Source organism: Pongo abelii, chromosome 8 (assembly GCF_028885655.2).
Source record: "Pongo abelii isolate AG06213 chromosome 8, NHGRI_mPonAbe1-v2.0_pri, whole genome shotgun sequence".
Taxonomy (NCBI): Eukaryota; Metazoa; Chordata; class Mammalia; order Primates; family Hominidae; genus Pongo; species Pongo abelii.
In genome coordinates, this window is record NC_071993.2 from 69,344,556 (window position 1) to 69,364,594 (window position 20,039).

At 38.7% G+C, this 20,039-nt stretch overlaps 1 protein-coding gene across 11 annotated transcripts in view; it reads right to left on the reverse strand.

The window, feature by feature from the left end:
* The window catches only part of ADK (adenosine kinase), a 564,491-nt gene that overhangs the window by 25,231 nt on the left and 519,221 nt on the right, over nt 1-20,039 (reverse strand). For all 11 annotated transcript variants that reach the window (XM_024253829.3, XM_024253826.3, XM_054522434.2 and 8 more), the window contains one exon: nt 13,962-14,048. In XM_024253829.3, coding sequence (XP_024109597.1) covers nt 13,962-14,048 — 87 coding nt within the window. The remainder of the gene's footprint in view (nt 1-13,961; nt 14,049-20,039) is intronic.

A 20,039-nucleotide genomic window follows, 5' to 3' on the forward strand; every position in this document is an offset into this window, starting at 1 on the left:
CTTGTTCTGTAACAGCTACTTGAAGCTGTGGTAACAAATCGACTCAACTCAGTTAAACCTAGAGAGCTGGGTAAGAGGCCCATCGATAAGGTTGTTATAAAAATAAACTGCAGGAGATCAGAAAGCTGGAGCAAACAGTCTGGTAAATGTCAATATTTTCCCTTACACAGGACGACAAAACCAGTGAGACCATGTAGAAAGTATTTTATCCCCCTTAAAAATGTTACTTGTTTCAATTGAATAATGCATTTCCACTTTTTGTGCACAGCTCTTCTGAATGAAATTTTCACTTCCTAATTCCCATGTGCATCTAGAACCGGAGGTTGATATAAATACTTGGTATTTTTCATGTCATTTCAGATTCTTTATTTCCCTCATATTTAGAGACATATTTTGGTCTACACTGACTTTACAAAACGGCCCTACCCAAGTTATCTGGAATACCTGTGGTGTTTCAGTCTTACCTTCTTTCTATTAATGAAACAAAATTTTTGTCATCTACATTTGGGAGGACATTTCAATGCAATGTTCACCCTGGATATAATATCTGTAAGACTGATGTTGTACATTCAAAATGAGGCCTTCGATGTTTTTACATTTAACAAGAGCACATCATATTGACTTCAAATAGGTTGTACAACCTCTTGACTGGTGGTAGTACATATAAAACGTCTGCTGACTGTTAGGAGCAAGCCTCCATACTGGGTATAGCTCTACCAAACAAGGACTCATAACCCCTCACTTACTTAGATGTTCACAGGTTGCTCAAAGAACTAACATCTGGCAGGAAATTCCCACTTCAATTTGGCTAGCTTAGAATGTCCAGATGTGACAAAGTAATGGTTTCCCCCTGCTGAAAAGTGCTCAGATGTAAACTTTTTGTATTTTCTATGTAGTCTAGTTAGTAAAATTTTGTTTTGACTTCATATTGACTACCAATTAGTCATGAACTCAAGTAACAACTTGTGACCCAAATTTTAGAAAACTGATTTTTCAGGGAAAATAATAAATATGAAATTTTGAAATAATTGAAAAAGCTACTGCGCCTGCCAGGGTAAAGTCTGACCTAGCAGGTATTTGCATAATGAAAACCAGGCCGGGCGCAGTGGCTCATGCCTGTAATCTCAGCACTTTGGGAGGCCAAGGCAGGTGGATCATCTGAGGTCAGGAGTTAGAGACCATTCTGGCCAATATGATGAAACCCTGTCTCTACTAAAAATACAAAAATTGGCCAGGAGTGGTGGTGCACACCTGTAGTCCCAGCTACTCGGGAGGCTGAGGCTGGAGAATCACTCGAACCTGGGAGGCAGAGGTTGCAGTGAGCTGAGATCACACCACTGCACTCCATTCTGGGCGACACGGCAAGACTCCATCTCAAAAAAAAAAAAAAAAAAAGAAAAGAAAACTAAAGCTTAAGTGGTGTCAGATGGTGTTAATTGTTGACATGTACAGGAAGTCAATTTAGAGAAAAGGTTCCTTTAAGATAGTTCAGCACAACACACCCTCCCACATAAAGTGAGCAACTGAGAAGCAATGTGTAATATACAGGCAAGTGGTCAGTACTGTAGCTCTAAGAAAGAATAACTTTATTGTCCTATAGCTACAGCTATGAGAATAACTTCTTATTCCTTCTTTGTGGTGGCTAAAAATGGAAACTTACTAAGTTCTATTAACATGGTATGGGACATTGTATTTGAATTAAAAACAAAACCAAAAGCCCATCAATTTAAAAATGATCTTAATTTCAGAGGAAAGCTCTTGAAGAGTACTGCTAAGCAGTATTTTGCACTCATATAGATAAGATGCCCTTTCACCCTAATCCCTTTCAAAACACTGCTTTAAAAGTCATTCTTCTTCATGGAACATAGATGTACAACACTGAGTCAGAATTTGATTTTAAAGCTAATGTGTGATCTTTTGATGTGGTTCCCAAAATAAAAGTTTAGCGTATGCTTCTGTTTATTGTTAAAGTCAAATATCAAGACAAAAAAAGAAAACAAAACAAAAAACCCCTCCTGTGCATTTGGGATACTGACTCTTGACCTATACGTTTCCAAGAGGACTAAATAACAGATGGCTTAACTGACAACTTTTTTTTTTTTTTTTTGAGATGGAGTCTCACTCTGTCGCCCAGGCTGGAGTGCAGTGGCGTGATCTTGGGTTACTGCAACCTCCGCCTCCTAGGTTCAAGCAATTCTCCTGCCTCAGCCTCTCGAGTAGCTGGGATTACAGGTGTCCACCATCATGCTTGGCTAATTTTTTGTGTTTTTAGTAGAGGCGGGGTTTCACCATGTTGCGTTGGCCGGGCTGGTCTCGAACTCCTGACCTCAAGTGATTTGTCCACCTTGGCCTCTTAAAGTGCTGGGATTACAGCCATGAGCCACGGCGCTCAGCCTTAACTGACAACTTTCATTTGGATTATGAACGTAAGTAACTGCTGCATCATGAATTCAGTAATCTGGCTTCTTGTCTCGTATTTGCAATTAACTCCCTTGGACAACTCCTCTTACCTTTCTTTGGGCCTTACTTTCTTCATTCATCAAACGGGGTCTTTTGAATAGGTCATGGTTTTCCTACCTGACATCATGAGCCACCAAATAAAATGTGGATAGGGACAAATGGGAGTTTGTTTAATTTCATTTCATTCTTTCTTAAAAACATTTTTAATTTTTAATTTTTGTGAGTTCATTTCATTCTGATTCAGATAAGATCTCATTTGAAAAGAGTTTCACTACTGGAAATTGAAAACCAGAAAATATGATTTTTTAAAATTTTCCTTTCAGCACGAACACTCTAAACGATATAGTTAAAAACAAAAGATTCAATGGGGCAAAGTAATAAATAGCTGCTGGGATAAGATGATGGTAACATTGTTTATGTGAAGCTGTGCTTAGGCCCTAATTCATAAGCAAGATCATTTTGTTATTAAATTTTGTTATTATTTAACTCAATTCAAAAACCTACATTTGATCAACTGAAAATTTCTCATAGCAGGATGGTTCTAAAATTTTAAGAGCATTTGATGACAGAAATCAGTTTTTAATTTGCCATTTACTTTGTGGGCAAGAAATATATCTAAACTCTATAAAATGTCAACATTAATTGGATAATTAAATGAAAAATAAATTAAAAGCCTGTGTTTATAGCCCTGGTTTCAGAACTTATATATCTGAAGAGAGAGTAGCTGTTAATTTGACAATCATGCTGCTAATTTTGTTTTATTCAGACCTCTGCTAAGTAGCCTTAAAACATCAGAGGTTATGTTTCATGTAAATTATCATATAGTTTGAAATGTTGTGTCTGATGACTTATTTACCACAGTGAAGATTTCTGCTAGGTACTAAGGTTGGCTAGGCTCTGCATCAGTGCTACACACATGTGATTTTATTTATTTAAAGATTACATTAATTACAAAGCCAATAAGGGCACGCTGTAAAAAAAAAAAAAATTCAGACATACAGAGTAGAAAGTGATTATTTCATTCATCCACCTCCAAGTACATCCACTGTTAGCTGTTTGGAGTGTTTCTTCCTGGAACTTTTATATGCTTTTATAAGTATACATACAACATACACACATAAGACCATTTTTAACAAAATACAAATCACTTCATATTACACTTATTGCTCTGTACTCATCTGTTGTTTTTTTTTTTTTCTTGAGATGGAGTCTTGCTCTGTCGCCCAGGCTGGAGTGCAGTGGTGCAATCTTGGCTCACTGCAAGCTCTGCCTCCCAGGTTCATACCATTCTCCTGCCTCAACCTCCCGAGTAGCTGGGACTACAGGTGCCCGGCACCATGCCCAGCTAATTTTTTTGTACTTTTAGTAGAGACGGGGTTTCACCATTTTGGCCAGGATGGTCTTGATCTCTTGACCTCATGATCTGCCCGTCTCGGCCTCCCAAAGTGCTGGGATTACAGGCGTGAGACACCATGCCTGGCCTGTACTCATCTGTTAACAGTAAGTATAGAACTTACAGTTCTATACTTGTCTTCTTTACTTTTTATTTTGTTTTTTTGGGATGGAGTCTTGCTCTGTCACCCAGGCTAGAGTGTGGTGGTGCCATCCCAGCTCACTACAACCTCCGCCTCCTGGGTTCAAGCGATTCTCCAGCCTCAGCCTCTTGAGTAGCTGGGATTATAGGCACCCACCACCACACCTTGCTAATTTTTGTATTTTAGTAGAGATGGGGTTTCATCATGTTGGTCAGGCTGGTCTCGAACTCCTGACCTCAAGTGATCCACCTGTCTCAGCCTCCCAAAGTGCTGGGATTACAGGTGTGAGCCCCTGCGCCTGGCATATATTCGTCTTCTTTATATGAAGAAATGGGCCAGATATTAGAAAAGCCCAACATGAACAGCATTCAAGTCGTCAGTAATCTTTTAGTGGCATTAAAAAAAAAAACCTGGCCAAATAATTTTGTAGAATTTATGAAAAAATATGGTTGATCAGTGAATCCCAGACTTTGGGATTTCATAGAACATTGAAACTTGCCCAAAAGATTTTAGGGATAAACACAGAGCTGGCACACTTTAATTCTGCTAGATAAGAACATTTTTTAAAAATCCACTGTTATCAACATTATTCATAAAGAAAGAAAATTGAACTCCCTCAAAGTAGGAAGGGCAAGATTTAAAACTTAATACATTTAGTTTTGTGGAAATTTACTTTCTTGCCCCTGCTTTTTTACATTTTGATATTGACTGATGAAAACTCTTATGTCATAGACTGGTAACAGTCTACAGACCAGTGTTTATAAAATCACTTTGGCTATTTCTCCTCCTTTAGAGAGGAAGGTAAGATGTTGTAGTAATAAAAGAGAGTATAGCAAAATGGCTAGGGCTAAGAACTTTGAGGCCAAATTTTGAGTTTGAATCCTAGCTTTCAATATAACCTTGGGCAAATTACTTAATCTCTCAACAATCTAAGGCCAGAGGAACTGTCCAGGTAAGCACAGGCCCAGCTGTCAACCCACAGATTTGTGGAGCTAAATAAATGAGTTGTTATTTTAGGTAACTAGGTTTTGAAAGTGGTTAGCTATGCAGTAAAAACTAACTGATACATGTTGGATGTATCAGACAGACATGACAGGTAAAATTGACCAGATTCATGTAATAGCAGCTGAGAGAATTATAGGATTCAAATTACTTCCAATTGGCTCACCAAAATTCTAGGTCAGGGAACTAACACACATATATTTTGTTATGCCACAATTCTGTTTAAGAAAATGAACTTCAGAAATTTTACTTATGACATTTCCTGTGGACCTCTGCAACTAAATAAAAATTTCCATATCAACATCATTTTCTTAGAATAAATATTTCTCAATAATCGTCAAATATAAGAAACCTAAGGTTCACATCTGAGCTTTGGAGTATGATAGCCTACATGGTTTAGACTGTGTCTTATCCACATTTCCAGAAGATAAAGTCCTTTCAATTCCATTATCTATTTACAATTGCTTCTAGATGAAGACCATTCAGGATATTAGGTCTTTGAGGGAACATCTGTGTTGATGAGAAATTACAGGCTTCACTCTAAAATCATCCTGTATTTCACATGAACTAAAGTGATTTCTCCCTCTCTTTTTTTAAATCATGGCTGGAGAGGATAATCTTTACATTTTTTTAATTAACGAAGGCTCAAATAATCATAGATAGTGTTTATGAAATTTGGTGCTGGTCATAAAAAATGATGAGTTCATGTCCTTTGTAGGGACATGGATGAAATTGGAAATCATCATTCTCAGTAAACTATCGCAAGGACAAAAAACCAAACACCGCATGTTCTCACTCATAGATGGGAATTGAACAATGAGAACACATGGACACAGGAAGGGGAACATCACACTCTGGGGACTGTTGTGGGGTGGGGGGAGTGGGGAGGGATAGCATTAGGAGATATACCTAATGCTAAATGATGAGTTAATGGGTGCAGCACACCAACATGGTATAGCTGTCTCTTCCTTTCTCTTGCATGAACTTGAACTACTATCTGTGGTGAATGTTTCATATCCTTTTTTTTTTTTTTTTTTGTAGAGACAGGGTCTCCCCCTGTTGCCCAGACTGTAGTGCAGTGGCGTGACCTCAGCTCACTGCAGCCTCAACCTTCTGGGCTCAAGCTATCCTCCCACCTCAGCTTCTTGAGTAGCTGGGACTACAGGCACATGCCACCCTGCTTGGCTATTTTTTTTTTTTTTGTAGAGACTGGGGTCTCACGGTGCTGTCCAGGCTGGTCTTGAAATCCTGGCCTCATGTGATCCTCCTGCCTCTGCCTCCCAAAGTGTTGGGATTACAGGTATGAGCCACCATGCCTGGTCTGTTTCATATTCCTAATGACCAAGCCAATTCCACAGTTCATTTGATGGTTTTAAGAAAAATTTCTGCTCAAGAAATAAAACAGAGAAGATGTCCCATTAGAGCAGAAAGACAAGAAAAAGAGTTGTTGACATCGGGTTGTTTAGCAGTGGGCAGCTGTCATCTTGGTCACCATCAAGTAAATCCTCAGCAGACATGGGTCATATGAAGGTTTTTGTTTTTGAGTGAAGAAGTCTGAGAAACAATATATTTAACACTTAACAAGTTGTCTTCTAGTCTTCTGAGATGGAGAGCAAACGAAGGGGGTAGTGTAGAAAAAAAATCCCAAGAATTCTGCACCACTTCTATGCATAGCACAATGAAGCAGCAATTAAGAAGAATGGGGAAGGAAGCTATAAATGTTGGGACCAAAGAAACAAGGTGAGGATGGAAAATATGAAGATAATTAGAGAGTCTTTATGGTTCTCAGAAGTATAGATAGGTGCCACGTGAAGAGGAAGTGGCATCCTTGTTCTGAAAACAACTCTTAAAAAAATTTTTTTAAACCAATGTTCTTTTCTAAACATGAATTAGAGAATGAAATTGTTTTTTGTTTGTTTTTGAGACAGGGTTTTGCTCTGACACCCAGCCTGGAGTGCAGAGGTGCAATCGCAGCTCACTGCAGCTTCGACCTCCCAGGTGCCAGCAATCCTCCCACCTCAGCCTCCTGAGTAGCTGGAACCACAGGCTTATGCCACCATGCCCAGCTAATTTTTTTATTTTTGGTAGAAATGGGGTTTTGCTACGTTGTCCAGGCTGGTCTTGAACTGCTGAGCTCAAGCTATCCACCTACCTTGGCCTCCCAAAGTGCTGAGATTACAGGTGTGAGCCACTGCTCCCAGCCTAGAGAATGTAATTAGTGTTCCTTTTTATTAGATGGGAAATAGGAGAATTATTTGCATTGTGATTGCTGAGTGGTTTTCAGTCATTTGCATATCATAGGTAATATTTTTAAGGGTAATACATTTTCTCTGCTGAAGCTGTTGGGAGGATTTTTAAAATAAAGAGTATTCTGGCTGGGGGTGGTGGCTCATGTCTGTAATTCCAAATGAATTGTCATTTTAATCAATTGTAATCCAGCACTTTGGGAGTCCTAGGCAGGAGGACTGCTTGAGGCCAAGAGTTTAAGACCAGACTGGGTAACAGAGTGAGACTCTGTCTCTACAAAAAAATTTAAAAAAAACCCTGTAGTCCCAGCTACTAGGGAGACTGAGGTGGGAGGATGGCTTGAGCCCAGGAGTTTGAGGCTGCAGTGAGCTATGATCATGCTATTGCACTCCAGCCTAGGTGACAGAGTGAGACCCCATCTCCCCCTCCAAAAAAAGTATTATGAGTCAGCACAGTTACTTTATTATCATTCCAAATAAAATATTCTGGCCAGGCACAGTGGCTCATGCCTGTAAATCCAGCGCTTTGAGAGGCTGAGGTAGGTGGATCACCTGAGGTCAGGAGTTCGAGACCAACCTGGCCAACATGGCAAAACTCCATCTCTACTAAAAATACAAAAATTAGCCAGGCGTGGTAGCGGATGCCTGTAATTCTAGCTATTTGGGAGGCTGAGGCAGGAGAATCACTTGAACCTGAAAGGCAGAGGTTGCAGTGAGCCGAGATTCTGTCACTGCACTCCAGCCTGGGCAACAGAGCAAGACTCCATCTCAAAACAAAAACAAAAACAAAAACAAAAACAAAACAAAAAAAACCAACAAAATAAAATCTTCTAATCTATATGTGGCTCTTAACTATACTTAATGAAGGTTTTTTTTTTTTTTTTTAAATTCTAAGAATGTTGGTTTTTGGGTGAAGTCTCTAGTCTTTTATCTGAGAGTTGTATATAAGTGCCTACACATAATCTGTCAAAGGTGTACTCACTTTCAGTCTAAAGATGATTTGTAGGTCCTGTCCATATTCCTACAGCTGCCATAAAACCTATGACTAAATCATATTAGATTAACACAGGCTGGTATTGACAGCCCAGTGGGAACATATTGATTAGGTCCTCTTTCATGTTATTTGTTATGATTTTTCTTCTCAGTTTCATTTACTGGGAAGACACAGGGGAAAAGATTTCACTGGGAACAATGACAGTGCCTGTCACAAAATGTTCTCAATGTTTCCATTTGTTACTATAGCAGTGACAAAGAGGGTTCCAAATGAAAAGGCAGACCTGCTGTGACAAAGCACAGCAGGACAACAGGAAGAAATTTTTTCCTGACCTAGGAAATTAGGAAATCATACTTAGAGATTATAGAATTGTCTCCATTTCCAAGAGTACAATCCTAGCTTTTGTAACTTGGGCTTTTGAGGAAGAATGTGAAAACATTAGTTCTATCAGGGCTGAGCAGTGACAAATAAAGAGCAAATATCACAAAGTGCTTAAGACCTCCAAATAGAACAAGGAGCAATGCTTGTAGAGGCTGGAGGGATTTGTTACTGTCACTAAACCCGTGAGATGGAACTATGAATTTAATTTAATTTAATTTATGTACATTTGGGTTACTCATTTTTAAATTATACATGAAAATCCATGATGTAGTCATATATCTTTTTAGCTGGCTAAAGGAACACATGGCACTCTGGTACTGATATAGATAATTAGCACATGGTAGCTGGAGTGATACTTTATCCAAAACTTGAAATTTATGCAAAGAAAATTATTGCCCTTCAGAGAGTTAAATTACCACAAAGTGGACTAAAATATAGATATGCAAAGTCACAAAAGACAGAAATACTCTTAGGCCAGCAAAACTTGAAAGTTACAGGATGAATATATTAACCATCCAAAGATAGAATGTGTCAATCAGAAAGAAGATATGTTAATTGGGCAATGAAGCAAAGAAAAATAAACTGCATAGTAAATGTAAAAGTTGCCACTGCCTGAGATTCATTCCCAAGGTGGGAATGAATTTTATTAATTAATTAATTAATTTTTTTGAGACAGAGTCTCACTCTGTCACCCAGGCTGGAGTGCAGTAGCAAGATCTTGACTCACTGCAACCTCTGCCTCCTGGGTTCAAGTGAATCTCCTGCCTCAGCCACCCAAGTTGCTGGGACTTCAGGCATGCAACACCATGCCTGGCTAAGTTTTCTAGTTTTAGTAGAGATGGGGTTTCACCATGTTGGCCAGGCTGGTCTCAAACTCCTGGCCTCAAGTGATCTACATGCTTCAGCCTCCCAAAGTGCTGGGATTACAGGCATGAGCCACCACACCTGGCTGATTTAGTACTTACATTTAAGTCTTTGATCCATTTTGTTAATTTTTCCATATGGGCAGGGCCTCAGCCTCCCGAGTAGCTGGGACTACAAGTGCATGTTACCATGCCCGGCTAATGTTTTGTATTTTTAGTAGAGACAGAGTTTTGCCATGTTGGTCAGGCTGGTCTCAAATTCCTGGCCTCAAGTGATCCGCCTGCCTTGGCCTCTCAAAGTGCTAGGATTTCAGGTGTGAGCCACTGTGTCAAGCCAACAGCTGTTATTTCTAATCCCAGTAGAAAGGCTCCTGCTGGTGTGGAGAGGGAGCAGGGGGTTTTAGCCAATGGATCTTTTAGTATTTCCAACTAACAAGACCATTTCTGTTGTAAGGTAGATGCATCAGGTTGTTAGATGGGTGCTATTGATAGGGACAGGAGGCAGGCAAATTTCTGGGCAGAAGAGGGTAGGTCTCTGGTGAGTGCCCCGTCCTAAAGCCAAAAAGTCTAATACCACGGCCCAAAGTGAGAATTTACATCCTTGTTTTCCTGCTCAAATGTTGCTTTTTCCAAAATTACCCATGGCCCACCCCATCCACAATCCTGTGCCCATAAAAACCCCAGGCTCAGCCAACAGAGAAAGGAGAAGAGGAGAAGCAGCTGGATGTTGGAGATCATGGTTGGACATCGGAGAGAAGCAGCTTGACTTCAGAGGGACAGCTTGATGGCACAGCTTTGGAGAGGAGTCTGGCTGGGGATAACCAGACTCCAGGGGATTATGTTCGTGCTTCATCCCCCTTTCAGCTCCCCTTCCTGTTGAGAGCCACTTTCATCGGCAATAAAATCCCCTCCATTTATCATCTCCAATTCGTTTGTGTGACCTCGTTTATGCTGGATGCTGGACAAGAACTCGGGTGCCATGAGTGTGGGTGCAAAGGGCTGTCACACTGGTGACAATGGAGGGTCACTCCACCGAGCTGTTAAAGCTTAAGCTGTCTACAGACAGCAAAGCTAAAAGGGCACTGTAACGCTTCCTCTGTGGATCCGGGGGTCATGGGCAGCTTCCCTTAGACGCTGCCACTGGTCTGATATGGAGTTCGCTCTTACTAGTGCCCAAAAGTGCTCAGCCCAGCTCCTGCACCTGCGCACGTGTGCTCCCTTTCCTGTGAGTGGTGGAGAAGCGAGTGAGTGAAGTTCGCTCCTGCTGGCACCAAAGTGGCCAGCCGGCTAGTTCCAGTGCCCACACACCTCAATTTCTGCCTGAGAAGGGCTTAGGGAAATATCCTGCTTCACTATTAAACAGCTGATTCATATAACTCTCTTATTTGGAGTCCATGCTAACCAAGCAAGTTTATCATCTGGCTTTCTGTATCTCTGTAGTGCAATCGATTCTACTGCTTAGCAAAAAGCTCTTAGTTCAAACTCACCAGGGACTACAGTTCTTGGATTCTCTTCCCTTTCAGTTTTTCTTTCTTTTCCTCAACAATCTTACCTTAGAGTCCTCAGAACCCTGTCAGATTACAAAAGATCCTTTTCAATAAAGGAAGTCATCTACTCAGATAACAGGAAGATTCTCTGGCAAAACCAGCCTTTGTCAGGAAGGCTGGTCTGTGGTTCTCAGCTCTAATGGTGAGATTTACATAAATGTTTAGAGAAGCAGTATTAGTGTGGTGAGTAAAAGCACTAACTTTGGAGCCAGACTTTCTCGGTTTGAATCCTGGCTCTGCTACTCTCTAGCCATGAGACTATGGGCACATTATCTCACCTTTCTCTGTCTCTGTTTTTTTCATCAGTAAAATAGGGGTAAAAATAATCTACCCCAAGAAGCTTTTGTGAACACTAAATTAGTTACTATAAAGTGTTTAAGATATTGGTTGGTTAGTAGGTAGTGTATAAAGGTTATCTATTGCTATTACTTTGTAGCTTGACTCACATTTGACAGAATGTGCTAAAGATGGCAACATAAGTATTCCATTAATAAACTGACATTAGGATGTTCATCTCATTGCATGACCCAGTGTTTTGGGATCTGATTACCCTGGGAACTGAGTAGGTTCAAAGTGAGAAAAATGGCTATCTAATTGTATTACCAGTAAAGTCCTGCCTAGTTTCTACCTGCCTTCCACTTTCTCTATTCTGATTTCAACAATGTGTAGTGAAATCCAGTGTTTGGAGCTTTGAAATGCTAGAAATGAATAAAGTGAGGAAGCTGCCATGATTAAAAAAGGGTTTGGCAAACTATAGTCTGTAGGCCAACTCTGGCCTATGGTATGTTTTTGTACAGCTGGAGAGCTAGGAAACGTTTTTACATATTAAAAGTGCTGTAAAAACACAAAACACAAGGAGGCAAACAAAACAAGAAGATATGCAATACAGCCTGTATATGTCTTGCAAAGCCTAAAATAGTCACTATTTGGCCTTTAAAAAAAAAAAAGATTGTGGATCCCTGTTCTATACTCTTTTTCTTTTTTGCTTACCTAACTATACCCCAACAATAAATATAATGAAGTAGGATAAAAAGAGGCTGAAAAATCCTCTAAGAAAAAATCCCAATTGCTTTGATGAAGTAGTTTATTTATCGCTGTAACCACAATACAAATGGTAGCTAGCTGTTCCTACCTCAGTATCCTAAGAATGGCCTCTCCCTCCCTCAAAAAGTCTGTATGTTCTCACCTAGTATCGGTAGCATTACAGATAGTTAGGTGTCTGTAACAGAATCTGTTGTTGCAGGGCCAGGAAGCCTAGTAACCCAAGGCCAGAGGTAGTGGCTATTTAGGTCACCATCAAATCTATGATGGCCTCATTATGTGTCCTCTACTGAATGTCAAAGAAATAGAATACTTCATGTTTTAAAGATTTTAAAGTACTTAAGTAATGTACATACAGTGTATAAGTTTAAAAGTTTCTAGACTAAGATTCCTGGTTTGACCAATTTTTAACCAAGAAATCACTAGGGTTTTCTTAATGTATTACAGAATATGGCTAAATTCAGAATAAAATATTTTTAGCCTACATACATCTATAGCTCTAAAGAGTAAAAAATAGGAAAATTGGCTGCTAAGTAATATTATCAATAATGAAGACTTTCCGAGCAAGGAAATAAAAAAACACAATCATAACAGTGAAGTAGAATGTTGTCTGTGGTACAGACTCTTTCCAAAGAATACAGGGCATGGGCATCCTAATGGTTAATAGTTCATTTAAGACTGGGCATGACCAGCCTGCCCAACATGGCGAAACCCCGTCTCCACTAAAAGTACAAAAATTAGCCAGGTGTGGAGGCATGCACCTGTGGTCCCAGCTGCTTGGGAGGCTGAGGCAGGAGAATCATTTGAACCCGGGAGGCAGAGGTTGCAGTGAGCTGAGATTGCACCACTGTACACCAGCCTGGGAGAAAGAGTGAGACTCCATCTCAAAAAAAAAAAAAAAAAAAAAAAGAAAAAAGAAAAGACTGGGCATGAATAGTTTTAGAGAAAGAAAAATAAAAATTTATGTTGGTAAAAGACCATTAAAAAAAAATATTAAGTTAAAACCATCAAACAAACTTAAGTAAGTTTCCCATGATTCAAATTATCCTCCAGAGAAAAAGGGACAATGGTCAGCTCCACTTGCTTGCTTTTTTTTTTTTTTTTTTAATTAACCTGGTCTGGCTTGATGTTAAGAGAAAGAAACAGAGACCAGGAAAGATCCCTTTGTGGTATCTTTAAGGAAGCGAAAGCTTTCTAGAGACTATAAACTAGCTTAATTAACTACACTTAACTAGAAGGAATTTAGACTTATCAAAAGAATTTTTGAATCAGATTTTAGATCAATCTAAGTCATCAAGCCAAAAATCTTCTATTGTCTTGATTTTGAGTATTCATTACCAAAATCATTAGTTCATATAAAATTTGCCAGTTCTTATTGAGCCAAAAATAGGCAAAAATTTAACCCTTTTTAGTATAACAAACAACCACTATTGTGTTTGAAACAGATGTTTTAACCAAAGGATTATCATCCAAAGACATCATCCTTAGTTATTAGCATACTGTTTAATATTCATCACAACTTGTTTTAAAGAACAAAAATGTTTTAAAGAACAAAAATGTTTTAACATTTAAGCCTGAAGGGCTATGAATATACTATATACTGTACTTGATGCGGTTTGTTTATGCAATTTTCTGACAGATACAATTAATCTTGTGAAAATGACTGGGGTATAGCATAGTAGCAAATTATCTTTTCCAAACACATATTTTTTCCTGTGGTAAAACCCTCTTATAATACTGACAATGATAGAAGTATATGGAAAGAACTTCAGAAGTTAATTATTTAAAAGAAGAAATTAGAAGTTATTAAATGAATAAATCTTGGTTATATGGTAGAAACAAGTGTTAAAATGTTTTACTTGTAAGTAAGAATGAAATAAATTAGTCTGTACCTCCAACAAATGCATCTCCAGCTCCGTTGGTATCAATAATTTCTTTCTGGTCTTGATCCAAGACAGCAAAAGCAGTGACTTCACTTTCTGCAATTAGAGCCAAAGAAAGGCAGAATGACTTCTCTTTGTAACACTCAATACAAGCTCACCCAGTAACGTCTGAAGCTCCTTCATCACTCATCATTCCAAGAGAGACAGGACATAAGCTCCATATTCTGTACAGGGGCACTTGGGAACTAAGGTGTAAAATCATCTGCAAGTAATACTTTTTTGGTAACTTTCAGCATACAGATGCTGCTGTATACGTCTTATGAGAGTTATACCTAGGTAGTTCACATTTTTTTTTGGAATGACTACAAATGGTAGCAGTACCTTTCTGGACAGTGCAAATGAACAGAAGCCATAAACTAAAGGAAGTGTTGGTATGGATTGGATCATGGGTTTCTAATAAAGCTTCAAGCCTGACTATATTCCTGGCAGTGAAATGTTGGATACAGTTAAAGAGTTGTAAATTAAAAAAAAAAAATAATGAATATTGGGTGTTTCTTTATAGAAAATCACAATGGCACAATAAAAACATTACTATTATTCTGTTAAAATACTTCTTCCCAATGTCAAGAATTTTTAATTTTAGTTGGTTCATTAAAAATAACCTAATCTGGTTATGTTTTGCAAAGAAGTCACTATCTGTCAACTGGCAAAAGGGAAAGCTACTACTGAATGCATGGGCAGAACAAAAGGGACAGTGCAATGGGATCTTGCCCTAGAGTAGTCAGGACCAGGGCTTACTTGTTTTGACTACAGAGTAACCTAATTTAGTACTTTAAACATGGCACATGACAGTGGAATGGACTTATCTGTGATGAAATCTGGCTTACAAGATACATCTGCAAATGATTGGACAGTGCTTCTTATTGGGGGCTGGAACTTCTGAAATCATAAATTTGCATCCCTATGGGGACAGAGTGGCTAAAGACTCGTAAACTTCAGTCTCGTTTAAGATCAAGAGGGAGGCAAAAGGAGATCTTGAGAAACTTAAGAAAGGTATTAATAAAGAGCATAGAGAATCCTCAAAAGCATATTCTGTCTAGCTTTTGCTACTTGCTCTTAATGGATACTTTCAACAAGAGACATAAATATGTTAATGAAAATACTCTCCTGGAACGATTGATATTCAAGAAGAGGACTCATTTACTTAGTCAATCTTTTTAAAAATCTTTTTTTTTTTTTTTTTTTTTTTGGTCTTGCTCTGTCATCCAGGCTGGACTGGAGTGCAGTTGTGTAATCATAACACACTCCAACCTTAACCTCCTGGGCTCAAGGGATTCTCCTGTCTCGGCCTCCCGTGTAGTTGAGACCACAGACACGCAGCACCACAGCTGGTCAATTTTTTGCTTTTTTTTGGGGGGCGGGTGGGTAGAGACAGGGTCTCACTTTGTTGCCCAGGCTGGTTTCAAACTCCTGCGCTCAAGCAATCCTCCTGCCTTGGTCTCCCAAAGTGCTAGGATTACACGCATGAGCCACTGCATCTGGTTTAAACTTTTTTTCTTTGAGACGAAGTCTCATTCTATTGCCCAGGCTGGAGTGCAGTGGTGTGATCTCAGCTCACTGCAACCTCTGCCTCCTGGTTCAAGCGATTCTCCTGCCTCAGCCTCCCAAGTAGCTGGGATTATAGTCGTGTGCCACCACGCCCAGCTAATTTTTGTATTTTTAGTAGAGACAGGTTTTGCCATGTTGGCCAGGCTTGTCTTGAATTCCTGACCTCAAGTGATCTGACTGCCTCAGCCTCCCAAAGTGCTGGGATTAGGCGTGAGCCACCATGCCCGGCCAAACTCTTTAAGTAACTGAACTTTCCACATTTTGTAACATGAGGGCCTATATGGCAGTTGACAAGATTTTGATTAATTGAAAGTTATGGCACAAATATCCAGAATTACATTTTCTAGAGAGTGTATATAGTACAAACTACTATGCAGGCCAAAAAAAAAAGTAAGCAGACTTTATTAGAAATACTCGGGAAAGGTCTGCAGTCTGATTTAGGAAAAGGTCTGTACCATAAATACTTATAAAGAAATCTGGTTTTACTACTTCCAAGTGCAAGCTACACTATACAGGGAAATAACAACTATAAACTAAAACCAAACAGGTACTAAATAAGTAAAATGAGCTCAAGTTAATGAAACCATTACTATTTATAATACATTTACATTATGTAATAATCTAACATGTCTATAAAACATTTTAGGTAATATAAGAATTAATCACTAGATTTATAGATTGGAAAATAATTATATATAAATGGTAAGTAAACCAAAATTACATAGAATTCTTTGAGCTCCTAGTTTGAAAACAATTATTTATTTTTGACTGCGTAAATATTTATTGATGAACATTACCTAATCGACAATGGAAGAGATTATTTTGAATTTTATTCTTAAGAATCATGACTTCTGGTGGGGCATGGTGGCTCACATCTGTAATCCTAGCACTTTGGGAGGTAGAGGTGGGCGGATCACAAGGTCAGGAGTTCAGCCAGCCTGGGCAACATGGTAAAATCCCGGCTCCACTAAAAATACAAAAAAAAATTTGCCGGGCATGGTGGCGTGTGCCTGAAATCCCAGCTACTCTGGAGGCTGAGGCAGGAGAATTGCTTAAACCCAGGAAGTGGAGGTTGCAGTGAGCCAAGATTGCACCACTACACTCCAGCCTGGGCGACAGAGTGAGACTCCCTCTCGGAGAAAAAAAAAAAAAAAAAAAAAGAATCATGACTTATTGATCTAAATTGCTGAAAATTCTACATAAATGCAGCTTTATAATGATTTTTTCTGGATATATATATATATATATATATATATATATATATACACACACACACACACACACACATCATTGAGATACTTTATCCTTAGTTGTTATATGAAGTTCAATTTCCTGAAATACAAAGTAGGATTATTTTCTATCTTTTTATACTTATCAGTACAGATAAGTATATAAGAATATCATATATGCAAAAGATGTGTCATAAACTCAGTTTTCATTATTTTCTATTATCTAAAGAACTACAAGAACTCCTTTCAAAATGATGACTCTGAAAAATCTTCAATAATATTTATGTTTTATTACATTTTCAGTATGCTCTGATTTTCAAATGACTTAAGCTGGTTTACAGATCTATTATAAAAAGTCACGGTCGGGCACAGTGGCTCACGCTCGTAATCCCAGCACTTTGGGAGGCTGAGGCGGATGGATCACTTGAGGTCAGGAGTTTGAGACCAGCCTCACCAACATGGTAAAACCCTGTCTCTTTTAAAAATACAAGAATTAGCTGGGCATGGTGGCATGTGCCTGTAATCCTAGCTACCTGGGAGGCTGAGGCACAAGAATCACTTGAATCTGGGAGGCAGAGGTTGCAGTGAGCAGAGATCATGTCACTGGACTCCAGCCTGGGCAACAGTGAGACTCAGTCTCAAAAAAAAAAAAAAAAAAAAGTCACAAAACTAACAGTTTTTACCGGCATGACCTATTCCATAGCTATTCTAGGAAATTTATTATATGAACACATGAAGTACATTCACTAAATCTGAATATACGCTTACAGGTAAGGACGTTATTCAACCAATGACGCCTACGACACTCACATGACTCTCACTGGGACCCAGTTTTCTTAGGCATGAAATGGGCCTGGAGTAGCTATGGGAACAATTAGTAAAAACTAGCTTTCTGCATTAATTGTAGAAAAATGACCTGGTTAGTTTTGATCAAGTACTTCTACCTATGAGCTTAAGGTTATTCATAGCATTTATTTCTCAATTCTTCACAAACTTTTTGTAAAGTGAGAAGGAAAAGGGTTGGGAATAATTATTATTCCTACTTTCTGGATTTCTAAAAAACCACTAAATCATAAGCTTCCCCAAGCAGACAGGAAACAAACACTAACAATTCAGTTGATAACAGATTTGTTTTGTGTCACTTATTAGATAAGACTGCAGAGTGCCTTCATTCAAAACAATAAAATTTAGCTTACCTAGAATACAAAATAATCAATTTTAGGCATTCTCTAGACACTTCATACAAATAATTTACTCTTCACTTAAATATGAGACAAGCTTCACTATCTAATCACTTAAGAGGCCAATCTAATTAGAATAAAAACATCTTCATGCATCAATAATGAAAGTCAATTATAGTAGAGATGGTTAAGTTTCTACAATTGCCACAATATCTAATTGAACAATAATGAAAATCCAGTCACTCAATGCCAAACAATTAAATGTTTCTGTAGGTTTACCTCCACTAAATTAACTATATATTTTAGCACTAGATACACACAACCTCACGATATCCTTAGAAAATTTTGTTCAAAGTATTTTTAAAATGCCATTGTTACTGTTTTGTTGATGTCCTAAACTGTTGAGAAGATACAACTGAAGGTGATCCAGCAGGTTGAAAGGCAGGTAGGCAGGTGTTTTTCTTTCTTTCTTTTCTCTCTCTCTTCCTTTTCCTTCTGTCTCTCTCTCTCTCTCTCTCTCTCTCTCTCTCTCTCTCTCTCTCAAGAGCTAAGGTCTCACTCTGCCTCCCAGGCTGGAGTGCAGTGGTATGATCATGGTTCACTGTAGCCTCAAACTCCTGGGCTAAAAGGATCCTCCTGCCTCAGCCTCCTGAGCAGCTAGGACTACAGGTGCAAACCAACATGGCTGGCTAATTTTTAAATTTTTTTGTAGAGACGGGGTCTTGCTTTGTTCTCCAGGCTGGTCTTGAGCCCTTGGCTTCAAGTGATCCTCCTGCCTCAGCCTCCTAAACACCAAGCATGAGTCACCACACTTGGCCTGGTGTTTTTCAACCTCAAGGTAAAATGCAGTCACTACCCCTGCCACTGCCTCTGACCCAGCATCAATATGCATGGAAGAAACAGAAAAGTGATAGTAAAAATTTCTCCAGAAAGTGAAAAGTATGACTATGTAAAAACCAGAACCCTTCACATTCTTATAAGAGGCTCCTGTATCTTGGCCATTGCTTATAATAAGGTAATCTCCATAGTATTAAAATGTTTTTGTTTGTTTCTTTTAAAAAACTATTTAGAAATAATTTTACATTAACAGAAAAGTTCCCAGAAAATACAGACAACTTCTATGCAACAGTTTCCAGATTTACCATTTTTTAACATTTTGCCACATTTAGTTGATCATTCCTCCCATATATATAACATTATTTATTCTTTCAAACTTTTTTAGCATTTGTGGTATATATTATGCCTTTTACCCCTTAATACTTCAGTGTGTATTTCCTAAGAGTGATGATATTCTGTTAGCCAGGTTATAGTTGATAAATACAGAAAACAACATTTTTAATCTAATCTATAGTCCACAGTCCAATTTTCTTAATTGTCCTAATGCATTTTATAACAATATTTTTCATCTGGTATAGAATTCAGTCCAGAATCACATATTACTTTTTTTTCTTTGAGATGGAGTTTCGCTGTGTCACCCAGGCTGGAGTGCAGTGGCGCGATCCTGGCTCACTGCAACCTTCACCTCCCAGGTTCAAGCGATATCCTTCCTCAGCCTCCTGAGTAGCTGGGACTACAGGTGCGTACCACCATGCCTGGCTAATTTTTGTATTTTTAGTAGAGACGGGGTTTCACCATGTTGGCCAGGCTGGTCTTGAACTCCTGACCTCAAGTGATCTGCCCACCTTGGCCTCCCAAAGTGCTGGGATTACAGGTGCGAGGCACCACGCCTGGCCACATATTACTTTTAGTTGTGCTTGTTTTTAATTTAACTTTTTGAGTAGGTAATGCATTCGTATGATTCAAAAATATAAAACATATGAAAAGCTACGCTATAAAATCTCCCTCTCCTCATCTCTCCCCTTCAGCTGGTTTCTGCTCCTTCTACTTCCCAATCTGGTTATCACTGTTATTGCTTTCTTATATATCCTTCTAGAATTTTTCTATGCATATATAATAAACTACATTCTTATTTTTTTCCTCCCCTCACCCACACAAAAAAAGGTATCATACTATCTAGGCTACTCTGGATCATATTTTAAAATCTTGGATATCTTTCTATATTGGTAAAC